At 45.7% G+C, this 15285-nt stretch overlaps 1 protein-coding gene across 1 annotated transcript in view; it reads right to left on the minus strand.

Annotated features, from left to right (window-relative positions):
- sik2a (salt-inducible kinase 2a) overlaps window positions 1-15285 on the minus strand; it is a 148728-nt gene that overhangs the window by 33372 nt on the left and 100071 nt on the right. Inside the window, exons 4-5 of the mRNA XM_060846697.1 lie at window positions 9038-9199; window positions 1562-1686 (exon numbers count right to left, since the gene is read on the minus strand). Of these exons, the coding sequence (XP_060702680.1) occupies window positions 1562-1686; window positions 9038-9199 (287 nt within the window). The remainder of the gene's footprint in view (window positions 1-1561; window positions 1687-9037; window positions 9200-15285) is intronic.

Raw genomic sequence — 15285 nt, forward strand, 5'->3', positions numbered from 1 at the left:
ACATAATGACAAAGACAATGAACTATATATATATATAATACGTGTATGCTCCCGTGACACTGCCAGGCAGAATGACTGGTCCAACTGCTTACATCCTGCTTTATGCAATGGTGCAACAGCAGTAAACAGAAACTGAGGTCATAACTTCAGGATAATTCAAGGTCTGATACTTGCTATTTTAATAAGGTGATGGTTGGAAAAAATATGGGAAATGCAAAGTGTAGACAAGAGAAAACCTTATTTAGCATTTACTAGCTAGGAGTTTTGCTCCAAATAATTTGAAGTATCTGTTTTGACCAATAGAAAGACAAGCTAAGACCCACGCCCATAGCCAGTCTGCTGTTGGGATTTAGTCTTTTCTGTTTGCTGGCCTGACTTAGAGGGAGTTCAGGAACCTCAAGCCACCTTCACCTATAAACTCAAATTGGCACGAACTAGCAGCCCACCCCAGTCAAGCACTGGGGATGGGCTAATGTCACTTAAAATCATGGCTCAAGTTCACTTTCCTGCACTATCCCCATATTCCTTCATTCCTTTAGTCCCCAGTGCAAGAACGTAACTGTAACATCACGACTGTGTAGGATTCCTGGATACAGTGGAGTTTTACCCTGTCACAGGACCTAGGAACAGCCACAGCCCATTTGGTCCTTTGAATGACGGAGAAGACTCAAAACGTTCATGGCTGATCTGGCCATGATCTTTTCCAGTCCTCCAACCCCTTCCTGAAATGGGAACCTCAGACATTGAAACCTTAATGCTATCACCACACTCTGAAGTGGGGAGTTTCCATTCTCTGATGCAGGTTATCCTCAGCAGATCCTCTTTGAATCAAATGAAAAGGTCATCAAATTTGAAAGACAGACCAATAGCATCCTCACAGAAGCATTCTGCCAGAACCCTCTAGGATTCTGTCGCACCAGCAGAGTTATGCACTCAACGGGTGGATTGTTGAAAATCACTGGTACATTTCCAACAGATCCCCAACCACGACTGGCTAATATTTCCAAGGAGGCACTGAGGTCATCATGAACTTTAATGCAAGCAAACAAATGTTGACCTCCTTATACATATTACCAGGTTTACAAATACATATTTCACAAATTTAATAACACTTATTGGACCAATGATGACTAGGACTAAACAAAATTCAGAGAGTTTTTTTTCTCCTAAGAACTGGCCAACCTACATTATACAAATCTGCAAAAATCCCACTTGACTGAGGCAAGAGATTTAATAGCAGCATGAAAGTAAATGTAAAAAAACTAGGAGATCCCATGTCTATTTACTGTCTGTGATGAGGTTGTTGGTCTCTATCAGAGAACTAGAGCATCATTACAGTTAAGCTCAGTTGCATGGCAATGGGGAGCTGTGGAGAGAAATGTTATGGGGTCTTTGGAGATTCAGTAAGAGCTTCCACTCTTCACAGCTGTGAGGACACGGTGAGACACCATCATGAGAGAATCATTGGAAACAAAAAGGTTAACTGTTTCAGAAGGAGAAGGGCATTCAAACTTGTTAAAATCTTTTAAGACTATCATTACGGTTTAAGGGAAGTTGTTACCCAAATGTCCAGTTGTGGTCCCTCATACTGCTGTCCTTCAAAAACCTCTGGAGCTGCATACGGTGGGCTGCCGCACCAAGTGGCCAAGGGTTCTCCAGGTTTGTAGAAATTACCAAACCCAAAATCTGTTCAAATGGAAACACAACCGGAAATGAAGCAGCCTTTACATCATTCCAGATATCAGTACCTTGTGAGGGTCATGCACTTTGTCACAAATTCTACTTCCGGTTGTCATGGTTTTGGTTCACACTTGCCTATGAACATTTACCATTATAGACTACTGCGTCAACACTCTGGCTTGGTTAGTCAATGATCACAATACAGTTGCAAGTTTTTGACTGTGACCGACTCTGAGGACCAAAGTTTCTATAAGTCTTAGACTGACTTGGACAACACAACCATAAATACATAATGAGCAAAATAGAATCAGAAGGCAGGTTGGCTCCAACAATATTATTAGGTTTTGTTTTGTCACTGTGGGTAATCATTCCCCTGGACCAGCAGCACCATCATCCAATAAAACCATATGAATCCAGCAGCCAATTTCCTGCCCGCTCCCACGTTCTACTGATTGGCATCAATAGGTCAAGATATCGCTACAGAGCTTCTGAAATCCAAAAACAAATACGTCTCTTAAACCGCAGTAGAAACTTTCCGCATCACCAACATTAAAAACCTTACCATGTGAATGATTTGCGCAAACTGGAAGGTCTGTGGCACAATCCCAAAGTGGATAACCTATCAGTACATGTAGTGTCTTGTCACAGTGGTAAAAGGCTGGAATTGAGAAAACCTGGAAGACCATATGCTATAAGTGATGATACAGCGACTGGTGTGTTCTTTGTTCAAGATAAAGCTTTGTATTTGCTGGTCATGCTGCATGCAGGCTGTGGTACACTAAGCTGGCAAGACCAAATGCAGATTGGACAACTATTTTATGGAACACTCCAGTACTGCTGCAAGTTTCTGATCACCTGCCATTTCAATCTTCACCTTGCTGACCTCTCTGTCCTCCATCTACTGTTCAAATGAAGCTAAACACAAGCTTGTGGAACATGACATAGTCCTTTAATTAGTCACTTTGCAGCCTTCTAGAGACAGCCTTGATTAAAATAAATTCAGTCCCTAATCTCTGCCCCCATTCTGTTTTCTCTCATTTGCATTCTTCAATCCTCCTAAAGCTTTTTCTTCCAGTTTTTGCTTTGGGACAGCAGCTATTCATCATTTTGCCATTCACACCTCTCCTGGACACTTCCTTGGACTTTAATCCCTCCCGTTACTGCTCCCTGCTGACCTACATCACCAGCTCATGCCCTTCAGTGTCCCTAGTACAATTACCGACCTGCCCTTTTGTTCAGTGTTTGGTCTCCCCCATCTCATCTTCTCCGAACTCATCATATCTCTTCACTTTCCCAATTCTGATAAAAGATCATCAAAATGAAACATTAACTCTGTTTTTCTCTCCACAGATGCTTTCAGACCTGCAGCGTATTCACATGTTTGTTGTATATACTTAGATAAGCTGGGAATGGATTTCCAAAAAGAAAATATTTTGAATGTTTTCTATCAAGGGAATGTAGCCTCAAGCAAGTATTTTTCCCACACAAGAAGCAGGGTCAGTGATGCAATCTCACTATCACAACACCCTGATTGTTATGTACCACTAAGCCCCTCATGTTTAAATCACTCAAATAGGTGTATACAAACATACAGCATAGAAACAGGCCCTTCAGCCCATGTCTACAAACAACAAACTACACTAATCCTATTTACATGCACGTGTTCCATACACCTACCACCATCTGGGTGAAAAACAGGTTTTCCTCAGTTCTCCTCCCCTTTACTTGTGCCCTCTGGTGTTTGACACAGAGTCCTTCAAGATCCTGAGCAACTCTTCCCCTCAGCCCAGATGACATTTTCAGAGTGGACAGTGCTCGGCATTATCCCATGCAGACCCTTCTACCGTTGCACAACAGCATAAACCCAAAGGATTGTATACAAGTTCCCAAAAGTGCACCTAATGCTCTGATCAGTAAATAATCTGACTTCAACTGTGAACTGGAGTGGATCCGTGATGTTTACACTGATCACACCAACGCTCAGAGCCCAGTAGCCAAGATTCGAGAAGAATATCAATGAGGCACAGCAGGACCCACTCAGACCTGAGTATCAGAATGTCATGGATTCCTGTTCCATATTAAATCTAGACTGGGGGCCATTCTCAAATGCAGTTTGGAGAGACAGTGTGCTGCATTGTGGAGGTGTCACCTTTGAGACAGGATTTTAAAATGAAGACCCCAGCTGTTTTTGTCTGCTCGAGGGGGACAGACTTAGTTAACCAATCCTCCCCTCACCCTACCTGCATTTGAGCCTTTGAAAGCAACTGCACATCACAATAGAAAAATTTAAAATTACACCATGTCAGCTTTTTACACTTGTACTGTTAAAAATTGCATTCGGTTTTTTTGACAGGAGAAAAATTACAAAGCAATGCAGATGGTTTAGATCAGGGCAACAAAGGACATCATCTCAATAATCGTGCTTCTGACGTGCTTTAACTGTTTAAAGGAACAACTTGTCATTAAAGAGCGCACCACAAAGCAAAGATCTTACCAATTTACCTTGGGCTTCATCACCAAAGGCACTGGGCCACGCTGAGACAACCTCAGGCCGCCAAAAACTAATCAGGATGATATAAAGTGTGTCTATTTTACTACTCACCACTCCATTGCCAAAGTAATTAGTGAAAAAGAACATTCAGTTGCTTGGAATAGGGCCTTTGTACCTCCTGTGCTGCCTGAACTACTGTTGGCATGTTGAAGGCCATTTGTTACGACAAAGTTGGATGGCATGGCTCAATAAAGAAAGAAACTGAAGGTGCAATCTGACCTATTGACCCTGTACCCATAAGCATCCTGCAGCAGGGCTCACCGCTTAGTGAGAAGCATCTTTCCAACTGGCACCAGGCCTTGTGCCTGGCCCAGTAAACAGAGTGACTTTTCCTTTTAAAGTATAAACCAGTCTAACCCTTCACATAAAAGAATGAAGCAAAATTCCCTTCCTTTTCTGGCTAACTATCCCACTCTCATCTGTGTGGATAACCTTAAACAAATATGTGGTGCCACAATATTTGGTTACTTGACTAATCTTTGACTTATCAACGAAACATAATCTCACACAGCGTTAAGTAGTTTCAATCCAGTTCTTTGTTTAAAAAAAAACAAAAATCATTCACCAAAAAATACAAGCTGGAGTCCAAAAGGCTTTCCTCTGAACTCCTTTGCTGTGGAAACAATACTCCTCCTTCCCCTTCCATGTTCCCACTCAGCCACAATCCCCTCATCCTCATTCCAACCCCTCCCCCACATCAGCTCTGCAATCGAGTGAGGCAAATTCATTCCACTAATCTGCTGAGAGAGAGAGAGAGAGAGAGAGAGAGAAATAGATAGGAGCTCATGGTTGTGAACTAATTGTCTGAGCTGACCCATTTCATGAGCAGCATACTGATCAGCAGTGTTTGACGTCAATTCTCCGTTGTTGTCCACCGGCTAGGAAAAGCTATCAGAGAGGCTGCTTCAGAATAAAAGCCACAGCAGATTTTCAACTGCATTCCTGTCAGAAGACACAGTGGGCTTCCTCTGCTCACTCCTCACCTCATTTCCCCGCACCCCCCACCAAATTCCACTTCTCATCTTCACCAGCTTGCCCCCTAGGTTTATGAGACAGTCACAGGTGAGCACCATTTCTGGCAGATTCTGCCTCCACTTCCTAAAGCAAAAATGTCTAGGGCTTGTCAAGGGACTTCTAGATGTGAAGTGGAGGAATGATGTTTGCCAAAAAGAATCCTTTTCATCTTCCCATCAGTTGTTAATCTATCGAGGAGAAGTTGCCCAGAAATCCCTCCCCAAGCACTCAATAAGTGGGATTCACAAAGCAATGGGAAAGAGATAAATCCGGATTTTTCTCTCTCTCAGCACTTAACACCTGAACTGCTGTGCAAGACTGGAGTTAAAGTTTTAAAGCTACGTTTTGGTCGGTACTACATTAGTGAAGGTAGCAACAGACTTTAACAGTTTCTAACACAAAGGAATTTCTATTTCTGTACAAATGGATTATATTTATCCCAGGTTCCAGAGAGACTGAATGATTGAGGGAGATAGAGAGGTTAGTTAATGGGACTGGCATTGATTCAAGTTTAATAAGCTAACGGACTATTGCATTATCACTTAAATTTACAGGGCTTTTGGATTTCATTTACAGTGCACTTCAGACAGTAACGATCTGTTTAAACAATTATTTCTCCCTTGCCCATTCTCGAATCCTGGCCTTTGTCATTAATTCAAGAGAGGGATTTTCAAGTCAAAAATGGAGTGAATCTTCTGTCAGACTTTGTCACTTGTGGCTTCTTCGGTAAAATTAAAATGCCTCACTGTCAATTCCAGCAGCTGTTCAGTGTGGAACTGAATTTTTAATGTGAAGATGCATCACCCAGGTCACAAAAGTCTTGGGATCAATACCTGAAACGACTAACCTCAGCATGCACAGCAGGTTGCCAAATGTACCAAAACCAGTCTCAGTGCCCCTGGACAGGAACCAGGGGAAAAATAGTCAGGTTCAATTTCCTGCCCCCAGTTTCTCTCCAGTGACCTTGCTGGGGAGTGCGTCGAGACTGGCCTTAACAGTCAAACAACTGGATTGTTTGTCCCGCATGTTTTCAGACAGCTACCTTGAGAGACAGGAGCATTTTGGGCTCCTGTATTCAGGGTTAACATTCTCGGAGCGGACAGGGGGAGGAAGATGCAGAAAGGTGGATTTATTTTTGTAAAATGTCTCACCATCTTGCTCATTGCCTTCAAACCCACACATGATAATCTACCCCTCCCACCCCACACATCCCCCTCCCAGCTCTGCCTTCCCTCTTTGTAAAGCAGCCCAAACAGAGAGCCATCTCCCTGAGATTTAAACAGTTCCAGATCAGTCCTCCTGCTTTTTAACATTTGGCCCCAGCGTTCAAATCAAAAGGAAATAATCCACGCTCCACAGTCCTTGGAGGTGGAAAGTAGCCCATTTTATACAGTAACCAGAGGTGCTTTGAAGTGGTGAATGAAAGCATAGTTCATCCCAATGACCTTTCTCTGCATAAAAGGTCTCAAACAATCTTGTTGGAAACGGCCTTTTAAACTGTGAAAGCTTCCCAGAGGGAAATTCGCATGCCTCCTGTCAGAGAGATGGGGGAAAAACAGAAAGAGACAAAACTGGAGGGTCCTCCTGAATGGCTAGATATTGGATCACCAAAACCTTACAGCACAGAATGAGACCAATTGGTCCATCATGTCTGTACTACATCTGATAGAACAGGGTAAGGCCCTGTTCATAGCCCTATAAACTAACCCTTTCAAATATTAGATTAGATTAGATTACTTACAGTGTGGAAACAGGCCCTTCGGCCCAACAAGTCCACACCGACCCGCCGAAGCGCAACCCACCCTTACCCCTACATTTACCCCTTACCTAACACTATGGGCAATTTTAGCATGGCCAATTCACCTGACCCACACATCTTTGGACTGTGGGAGGAAACCGGAGCACCCGGAGGAAACCCACGCAGACACAGGGAGAACGTGCAAACTCCACACAGACAGTCGCCTGAGTCAGGAATTGCACACTAAACAAGATTAAACCTGGCTCTCTAAAATTTGATGTAAAAACATTTCACATTACCACAAGCCACTGTAAACTAAACCTTCTTAAATCTGCACCCTCCCATTTCTGACTCTCCTCACACCGTTTCTTCTCTTCTATTCTACCTAAAACCTTCGTCATGGCAAACACTCAATTCTCTCGCCTCCTAATATTCTCTGCTCTAAAAGAGAACAATCCCTGACAAGGGAAGCAAATGGTTTTTCTTGAACTTTCGTTAAATTTCATGGACAAAGTCATAGTGCTTCAGTTGGTAAGCGCACTGCTGGGTGCAGCGGTGTACTGAACTGCTCTGTAAAGAACTGCGTTTGATCCCTCAGAGATATTTGTTCTGATTCTGGCCTCTTCAACATCTCCAATGTTAACTGCTCCATCATTAGTGGCTAAGCCTTGATTTGCCTGAACTCCCAGCTTTGGAATATCCTCCCTACCTCTCTGCTGCACTTTCTTCCAAGATACTCCTTAAAGCCTACCTCACAGTCATACAGCACAGTAAAAGGCCCTTCAGTCCATTGGTTCAAGCTTGCAGACATCAGATCTAGCATCTCCTTGTGTAGCGCGGTCTCAAACTTTGTTCTGCACCATTTGTGGGCAGCACGGTGGCACAGTGGTTAGCACTGCTGCCTCACAGCGCCTGAGACCCGGGTTCAATCCCTGACTCAGGTGACAGACTGTGTGGAGTTTGCACGTTCTCCCCGTGTCTGTGTGTGGGTTTCCTCTGGGTGCTCCGGTTTCCTCCCACAGTCACAAAGATGTGCGGGTCAGGTGAATTGGCCATGCTAAATTGCCCGTAGTGTTAGGTAAGGAGTAAGTGTAGGGGTATGGGTGGGTTGCGCTTCGGCGGGTTGGTGTGGACTTGTTGGGCCGAAGGGCCTGTTTCCACACTGTAAGTAATCTAATCTAAATTTCTAAGAAGCACCTTGGGATGTCTCATTACAACAGAAGAGAAGTCTTTGTTTTAATTGAATTCAATTGGACTACCAGCTGGAAGTATCCTCCGTTTCCTTCCATGCAGGACAGAAATCAGACCAAACTCCCATATACTATCGCTAACTGCTAGGCAAAGACCGTGTGAACACCTTGTGAATCTGAAAGGCCTTGATTTGTTTAGGACCTGAACATGAGAAATAGCTACGCTTTTGGAGAACAACTGGTACCATTGGAACCAGAGGCATCAGGAGCAGACGCTGGGAGAAGGAGGGGTTAATCTGGGGCTGGTGTCAGGCAGAGACAGAAGAAGAGAGAATGAATGAAGAGGCAGAATTGGGAATTGCAACATTCTATGTCACAAACCTGGCAGACTGCAAACAGATAGGTGCTGTTGTCATTTCTATGCGAGACTGTTCTTGTTAACCTGGTTGGTTGTTCCCTCTGTGGAAACAGGGCCAAACACATTGTGTGATGCAGTACAATAAAGCAGCTTCAGGTGTCTGCTGTGTGAATTTGGGGAGGGGCCAACTGACGGAGCTATCTATACACTGTTGGGAGGGGAGGGGGGAGGGGATAGAAGAAGAGAGGCTGGGTAAAGAGGAGACTGCTGGGCTGCCAAGAAAGTGGTCCCAGAACATTCCGAATAGTGCTCCTTATAGGGCCCCTTGTACGTATCAAAGAGGAGGGCAGTCCATAAAGGAGGAGGAATGGAAAAAGGCAGATTGGCTTTTAGTGAACTCTTTGGCAAAAAGCCAGTAGACAGAATGTTCTCAACCTCCTGTTAGGTTTTGCAGGTAAGTGTTAATATCTACCAAGCTCTTCAGATCTCACACTCTCAATACGCACCCGCTATTTTAATATTCATATTGCTGTCTAACAGAAGGTTCTCAGCTTTCAGATCCCGATGGACAATTTTGCGGTTGTGGCAATATTCCACTGCCGACAAGATCTGCCAGAACTTTCGCCTGGCTTCCAGCTCACTCAGCCGACCGTGGTTTGCCAGATAATCTGAAATTTGAAGAGAGAACATTGTTACTAGATTGCCATAAAAACAGCAGGAAACTTCTAACAGTGCATCACAGATCAATGGAGGTCCCTGGGTCACTCAGAACATGCAATAAAAGGAACAGTGAGCCAAAGGGAAAACAAAAATCGATCTTTGACTAGATTCACGCAAGTTGCTGTAGAAGTCCCATCTTTGTACAGGTGGTCACAACCCGCAAACAGATTTATTTTATTAATTAAGACATCTGGGCGAAGGGCCAAGGCCCATCGTGCAGGGACAGCTGAAATGACTGCAGAGAGCAGAAGCTAAATGAAGCATAGATGAGTGCAAGCTGGAGCTCTGATTGCCAGCACGCAGTCTGCAGGCTATGTCCCAAGACCAGTAGGCAAAACACAAGTTATGTGGAGAGACAGTGAGAGGGGGGAACTGGGGAGGGGAAATACACACACACACACACACACACACACACACAGAAAGAAAGAGAGACAGACAATTTTGATGGTATTAGGCAAAAGCTTTCAAAAGCTGATTGGGGGCAGACGTTCTCAGGTAAAAGGGATGGCTGGAAAATGGGAAGCCTTCAGAAATGAGATAACGAGAATCCAGAGAAAGTATATTCCTGTTAGGGTGAAAGGGAAGGCTGGTAGGTATACGGAATGCTGGATAGCTAAAGAAATTGAGGGTTTGGTTAAGAAAAAGAAGGAAGCGTACGTCAGGTATAGGCAGGATAGATCAAGTGAATCCTCAAAAAAGCATAAAGGCAGTAGGAGTATATTTAAAAGGGAAATCAGGAGGGCAAAAAGGGGACATGACATAGCTCTGGCAAATAGAATGAAGGAGAATCCATAAAGGGTTTTTACAAATACATTAAGGGCCAAATGGTAACTAGGGAGAGATTAAGGCCCCTCAAAGATCAGCAATCCGGCCTTTGTGTAGAGCCACAGAAAATGGGAAAGATACTAAACGAGTATGTTGCATCAGTATTTATTGTGGAAAAGGACATGGAAGATATAGAAAGTAGTGAAATACATGGTGACATTGTGCACAATGTCCATATTACAGAGGAGGAAATGCTGGATGTCTTGAAACGCAAAAAGTGGATAAATCCCCAGGACCTGATCAGGTGTACTTGAGAACTCTGTGGGAAACTAGAGAAGTGATTGCTGGGCCTCTTGCTGAGATATTTGTATCACTAATAGTCACAGGTGAGGTGCAGGAAGACTGGAGGTTGGCTAACGTGATGCCACTGTTTAAGAAGGGTAGTAAGGACAAGCCAGGGACTATTGACCAGTGAGCCTGACGTCAGTGGTGGGCAAGTTGTTGGAGGGAATCCTGAGGGACAGGATGTACATGTATTTGGAAAGGCAAGGACTGATTAGGAAAAGTCAACATGGCTTTGTGCTTGGGAAATCATGTCTCACAAACTTAATTGAGTTTTTTGAGGAAGTAACAAAGGGGATTGATGAGGGCAGAGAGGCAGATGTAATCTACATGGACTTCAGTAAGGCATTCGACAAGGTTCCCCATGGGAGACTGATTAACAAGGTTAGATCTCATGGAATACAGGGAGAACTAGCCATTTGAATGCAAAATTGATTCAAAGATAGAAGACAGAGGGTGGTAGTGGAGGATTGTTTTTCAGACTAGAGACCTGTGACCAGTGGAGTTCCACAAGGATTGGTGCTGGGTCCTCTACCTTTTGTCATTTACATAAATGATTTGGATGGGAGCATTAAAAGGTACAGTTGGTAAGTTTGCAGATGACACCAAAATTGGAAGTGTACTGGACAGCAAAGAAAGTTACCTCAGATTACAACAGGTTCTTGATCAGATAAGCCAATGGACTGAGAAGTGGCAGATGGAGTTTAATTCAGATAAATGTGAGGTGCTGTATTTTGGGAAAGCAAACCTTAGCAGGACCTACACACTTAATGGTAAGGTCCTATGGAGTGTTGCTGAACAAAGAGACCTTGGAGTGCAGGTTCATTGCTCCTTGAAAGTGCAGTTGCAGGTAGATAGGATAGTGAAGGCACCGTTTGGTATGCTTTCCTTTATTGGTCAGAGTACTGAGTACAGGAGTTGGGAGGTCATGTTGCAGCTGTACAGGACATTGGTTAGGCCACTGTTGGAATATTGGGTGCAATTCTGGTCTCCTTCCTATCGGAAAGCTGTTGTGAAACTTGAAGGGGTTCCGAAAAGATTTACAAGGATGTTGCCAGGGTTGGAAGATTTGAGCGACAGGGAGAGGCTGAACAGGCTGGGGCTGTTTTCCCTGGAGTGTGGGAGGTTGAGGGGTGACCTTATAGAGGTATATAAAATTATGAGGGGCATGGATAGGATAAATAGACAAAGTCTTTTCCCTGGGGTCAGGGAGTCTAGAACTAGGGGGCATAGGTTTAGGGTGAGAGGGGAAAGATATAAAAGAGACCCAAGAGGCAACTTTTTCATGCAGAGGTTGGTACGTGTATGGAATAAGCTGCCAGGGGAAGTGGTGGAGGCTGGTACAATTGCAACATTTAAGAGGCATCTGGATGGGTATATGAATAGGAAGGGTTTAGAGGGATATGGGCCGGGTGCTGGCAGGTGGGACTTGATTGGTTTGGGATGTCTGGTCAGCATGGACGGGTTGGACTGAAGGGTCTGTTTCTGTGCTGTCAATCTCTATGGTTCTATAATTAGAGAGAGAGAAAGGGGGAGAAACAAAGAGATAGAGGGGGGTAAAGCTGGAAGAGAGGGGCTTTTGTGGGGAGGGGGGGTTGGAGAAGACATCAAAATCCTCTTCTGGTGAACTTTTAATAGATCTCAACATCTCAACACTGTCAACAAAATCATGCACCTAGACAGAGAGTTCTGTTCTTGTCAACTCATACGATAATCGATACTTGCCAAAAGAAAAATTTATTACTAAATATTTGTCACTTGCACACCAACTCTAACAGTACCTTATATATTCCAAGTGAACGACTCACACTCACAGAAAAAAAAACACTCAGCAGGTCAACTTGTGCAGGTTTTAGTCTTGCTAACGGTATATTTTGAGACAAGTTTTACATGTTGCACCAAGGTGAAACCACGAGTGTAAATGCAAGGTGAGGAGTCAACCTGCAGGCACTAGTTTAGAAAGGGACTCTTTTTCGTGTTGAGGCAGGTTGCATTTACACTATAGCTGTTGTGACAGTACAAAGAGAACACTACAGTTGTAGTGCAAGTTCACACTTGTATTAACACTGCAGACAGCGATTTATTTAGCCACTCAGTTCTTCCTGTATGTATGTGTGAAAATTCAGATGAAACCTCTGTTAGAGTGTGTGGGAGGGAGTCATAAAAAAACCTGTCTTAAAATAAAGTCTATACTCAGCTTGTTAAACTATAACTGCAGTTGAGATCACAGCACTGCCCGCTTTACAACAGTCCGACCTAACTACCCCACAGACATTAAAGCAAATTTTTTAAAAAAGTATAATATTGATTGAAATTGTAACAATTAGGATGGGGATTGAGGGAAGTGCCCGTGGAGCTGAGAAAGAGGAACACAGGAACCTCACGTTTCTCCATCCCCCAGGACCCAGAGGGGAACACCACCCCTGCTCATGACTCCACCCCCATTCCCCCCAACACCACACCCACTCCAGTTACAGGTTCTGCCCCCACTCCCAGCTCCACACCCACAGCAGATCCCAGCTCCCAGCCCTGCCGAGTTTTCACCATCCCTCCAGACCAGCCCTCACTGAGGACGAACGATCAGTCTTCAGCAAAGGACTCACCTTCATCCCCCTCCATCCACGCATCAATGAATTTATTACATACCGAGACGTCGAACAATTCTTGCGTCGCCTCCGCCTCCGAGCTTACTTTCACAATCAGGACTCCCGCCCACCTTCCGAGGACCCCTTCGCCCACCTCCAACACTCTGCATCCACCTGGAAACCCCGCGCTGGCCTATTACCCGCCCTCGACCTCTTCATTTCCAACTGCCGCTGGAACATTAACCGCCTCAACCTGTCTACCCCCCCTCCCCCACTCCAACCTCTCACCCTCACAACGCGCAGCCCTCCAATCCCTCTGCTCCAATCCCAACCTCACCATCAAGCCAGTGGATAAAGGGGGCGCAGTGGTAGTCTGGCGCACTGACCTCTACACCGCTGAAGCTAAATGCCAACTCGAGGACACCTCTACCTACTGACCCCTGAACCATGACTCCACCCCCCCATCACCAAACCATCATCTCCCAGACCATACAGAACCTCATCACCTCAGGAGATCTCCCATCCACAGCTTCCAACCTCATTGTCCAGGAACCCCGCACTGCCCGGTTCTACCTCCTTTCCAAAATCCACAAGCCTGACCACCCTGGCTGACCCATTGTCTCAACATACTCCTGCCCCACTGAACTCATCTCTACCTACCTCAACACTGTCCTATCCCCCCTAGTCCAGGAACTCCCCACATACATTCGAGACACCACCCACGCCCTCCACCTCTTCCAAGACTTCAGTTTCCCAGGCCCCCAACGCCTCCTCTTCACCATGGATATCCAATCCCTCTACACCTCCATCTGTCATGACCAGGGCCTCCAAGCCCTTCGTGTTTTCCTCTCCAGACGTCCCCAACAGTGCCCTTCCACCAACACTCTCATTTGTCTAGCCGAACTGGTCCTCACCCTTAACAATTTCTTCTTCGAATCCTCCCACTTCCTCCAGACCAGAGGCTTAGCCGTGGACACACACATGGCCCCAGCTATGCCTGTCTCTTTGTTGGCTACATAGAACAGTCGATCTTCCGTAATTACACCAGCACCACTCCCCACCTCTTCCTTCACTACATCAATGACTGCATTGGCGCCACCTCATGCTCCCGCGAGGAGGTTGAGTAATTTGTACTTCACCAACACATTCCACCCTGACCTTAAATTTACCTGGACCATCTCTGACACCTCCCTCCCCTTCCTGGACCTCTCCATCTCCATTAATGACGACCGACTTGACACTGACATTTTTTACAAACTCACCGACTCCCACAGCTACCTGGATTACACCTCTTCCCACCCATCCCGTATTCCCAATTCCTCCGCCTCCACTGTATCTGCTCCCAGGAGGACCAGTTCCACCACAGAACCCACCAGATGGCCTTCTTTAGAGACCGCAATTTCCCTTCCCACATGGTTAAAGATGCCCTCCAATGCATCTCGTCCACACCCCACACTTCCGCCCTCAGACCCCACCCCTCCAACCGTAACAAGGACAGAACGCCCCTGGTGCTCACCTTCCACCTTACCAACCTTCGCATAAACCAAATCATCTGCCGACATTTCCACCACCTCGGATATATTTCCCTCCCCACCCCTTTCCGCCTTCCGCAAAGACCGTTCCCTCCATGACTACCTGGTCAGGTCCACGCCCCCCTACAACCCACCCTCCTATCCTGGCACTTTTCCCTGCCACCGCAGGAACTGTAAAACCTGCACCCACACCTCCTCCCTCACCTCTATCCAAGGCCCTAAAGGAGCCTTCCACAGCCATCAAAGTTTTACCTGCACATCCACAAATATCATTTATTGTATCCGTTGCTCCCGATGCGGTTTCCTGTACATTGGGGAGACTGGACGCCTCCTAGCAGAGCGCTTTAGGGAACATCTCCGAGACACCCACACCAATCAACCACACCACCCCGTGGCCCAACATTTCAACTCCCCCTCCCACTCTGCCGAGGACATGGAGGTTCTGGGCCTCCTTCACCGCCGCTCCCTCACCACCAGACGCCTTGAGGAAGAACGCCTCATGTTCCGCCTCGGAACACTTCAACCCCAGGGCATGAATGTGGACTTCAACAGTTTCCTCATTTCCCCTTCCCCCACCTCACCCTAGTTCCAAACTTCCAGCTCAGCACTGTCCCCATGACTTGTCCTACCTGCCTATCTCCTTTTCCACCTATCCACTCCACCCTCTTCTCCCTGACCTATCACCTTCATCCCCTCCCCCACTCACCTATTGTACTCTATGCTACTTTCTCCCCATCCCCACCCTCCTCTAGCTTATCTCTCCATGCTTCAGTCTCTCTGCCTTTATTCCTGAAGGGCTTTTGCCCGAAA

This window comes from Hemiscyllium ocellatum, chromosome 29 (genome assembly GCF_020745735.1).
Source record: "Hemiscyllium ocellatum isolate sHemOce1 chromosome 29, sHemOce1.pat.X.cur, whole genome shotgun sequence".
In the NCBI taxonomy this organism is placed as follows: Eukaryota; Metazoa; Chordata; class Chondrichthyes; order Orectolobiformes; family Hemiscylliidae; genus Hemiscyllium; species Hemiscyllium ocellatum.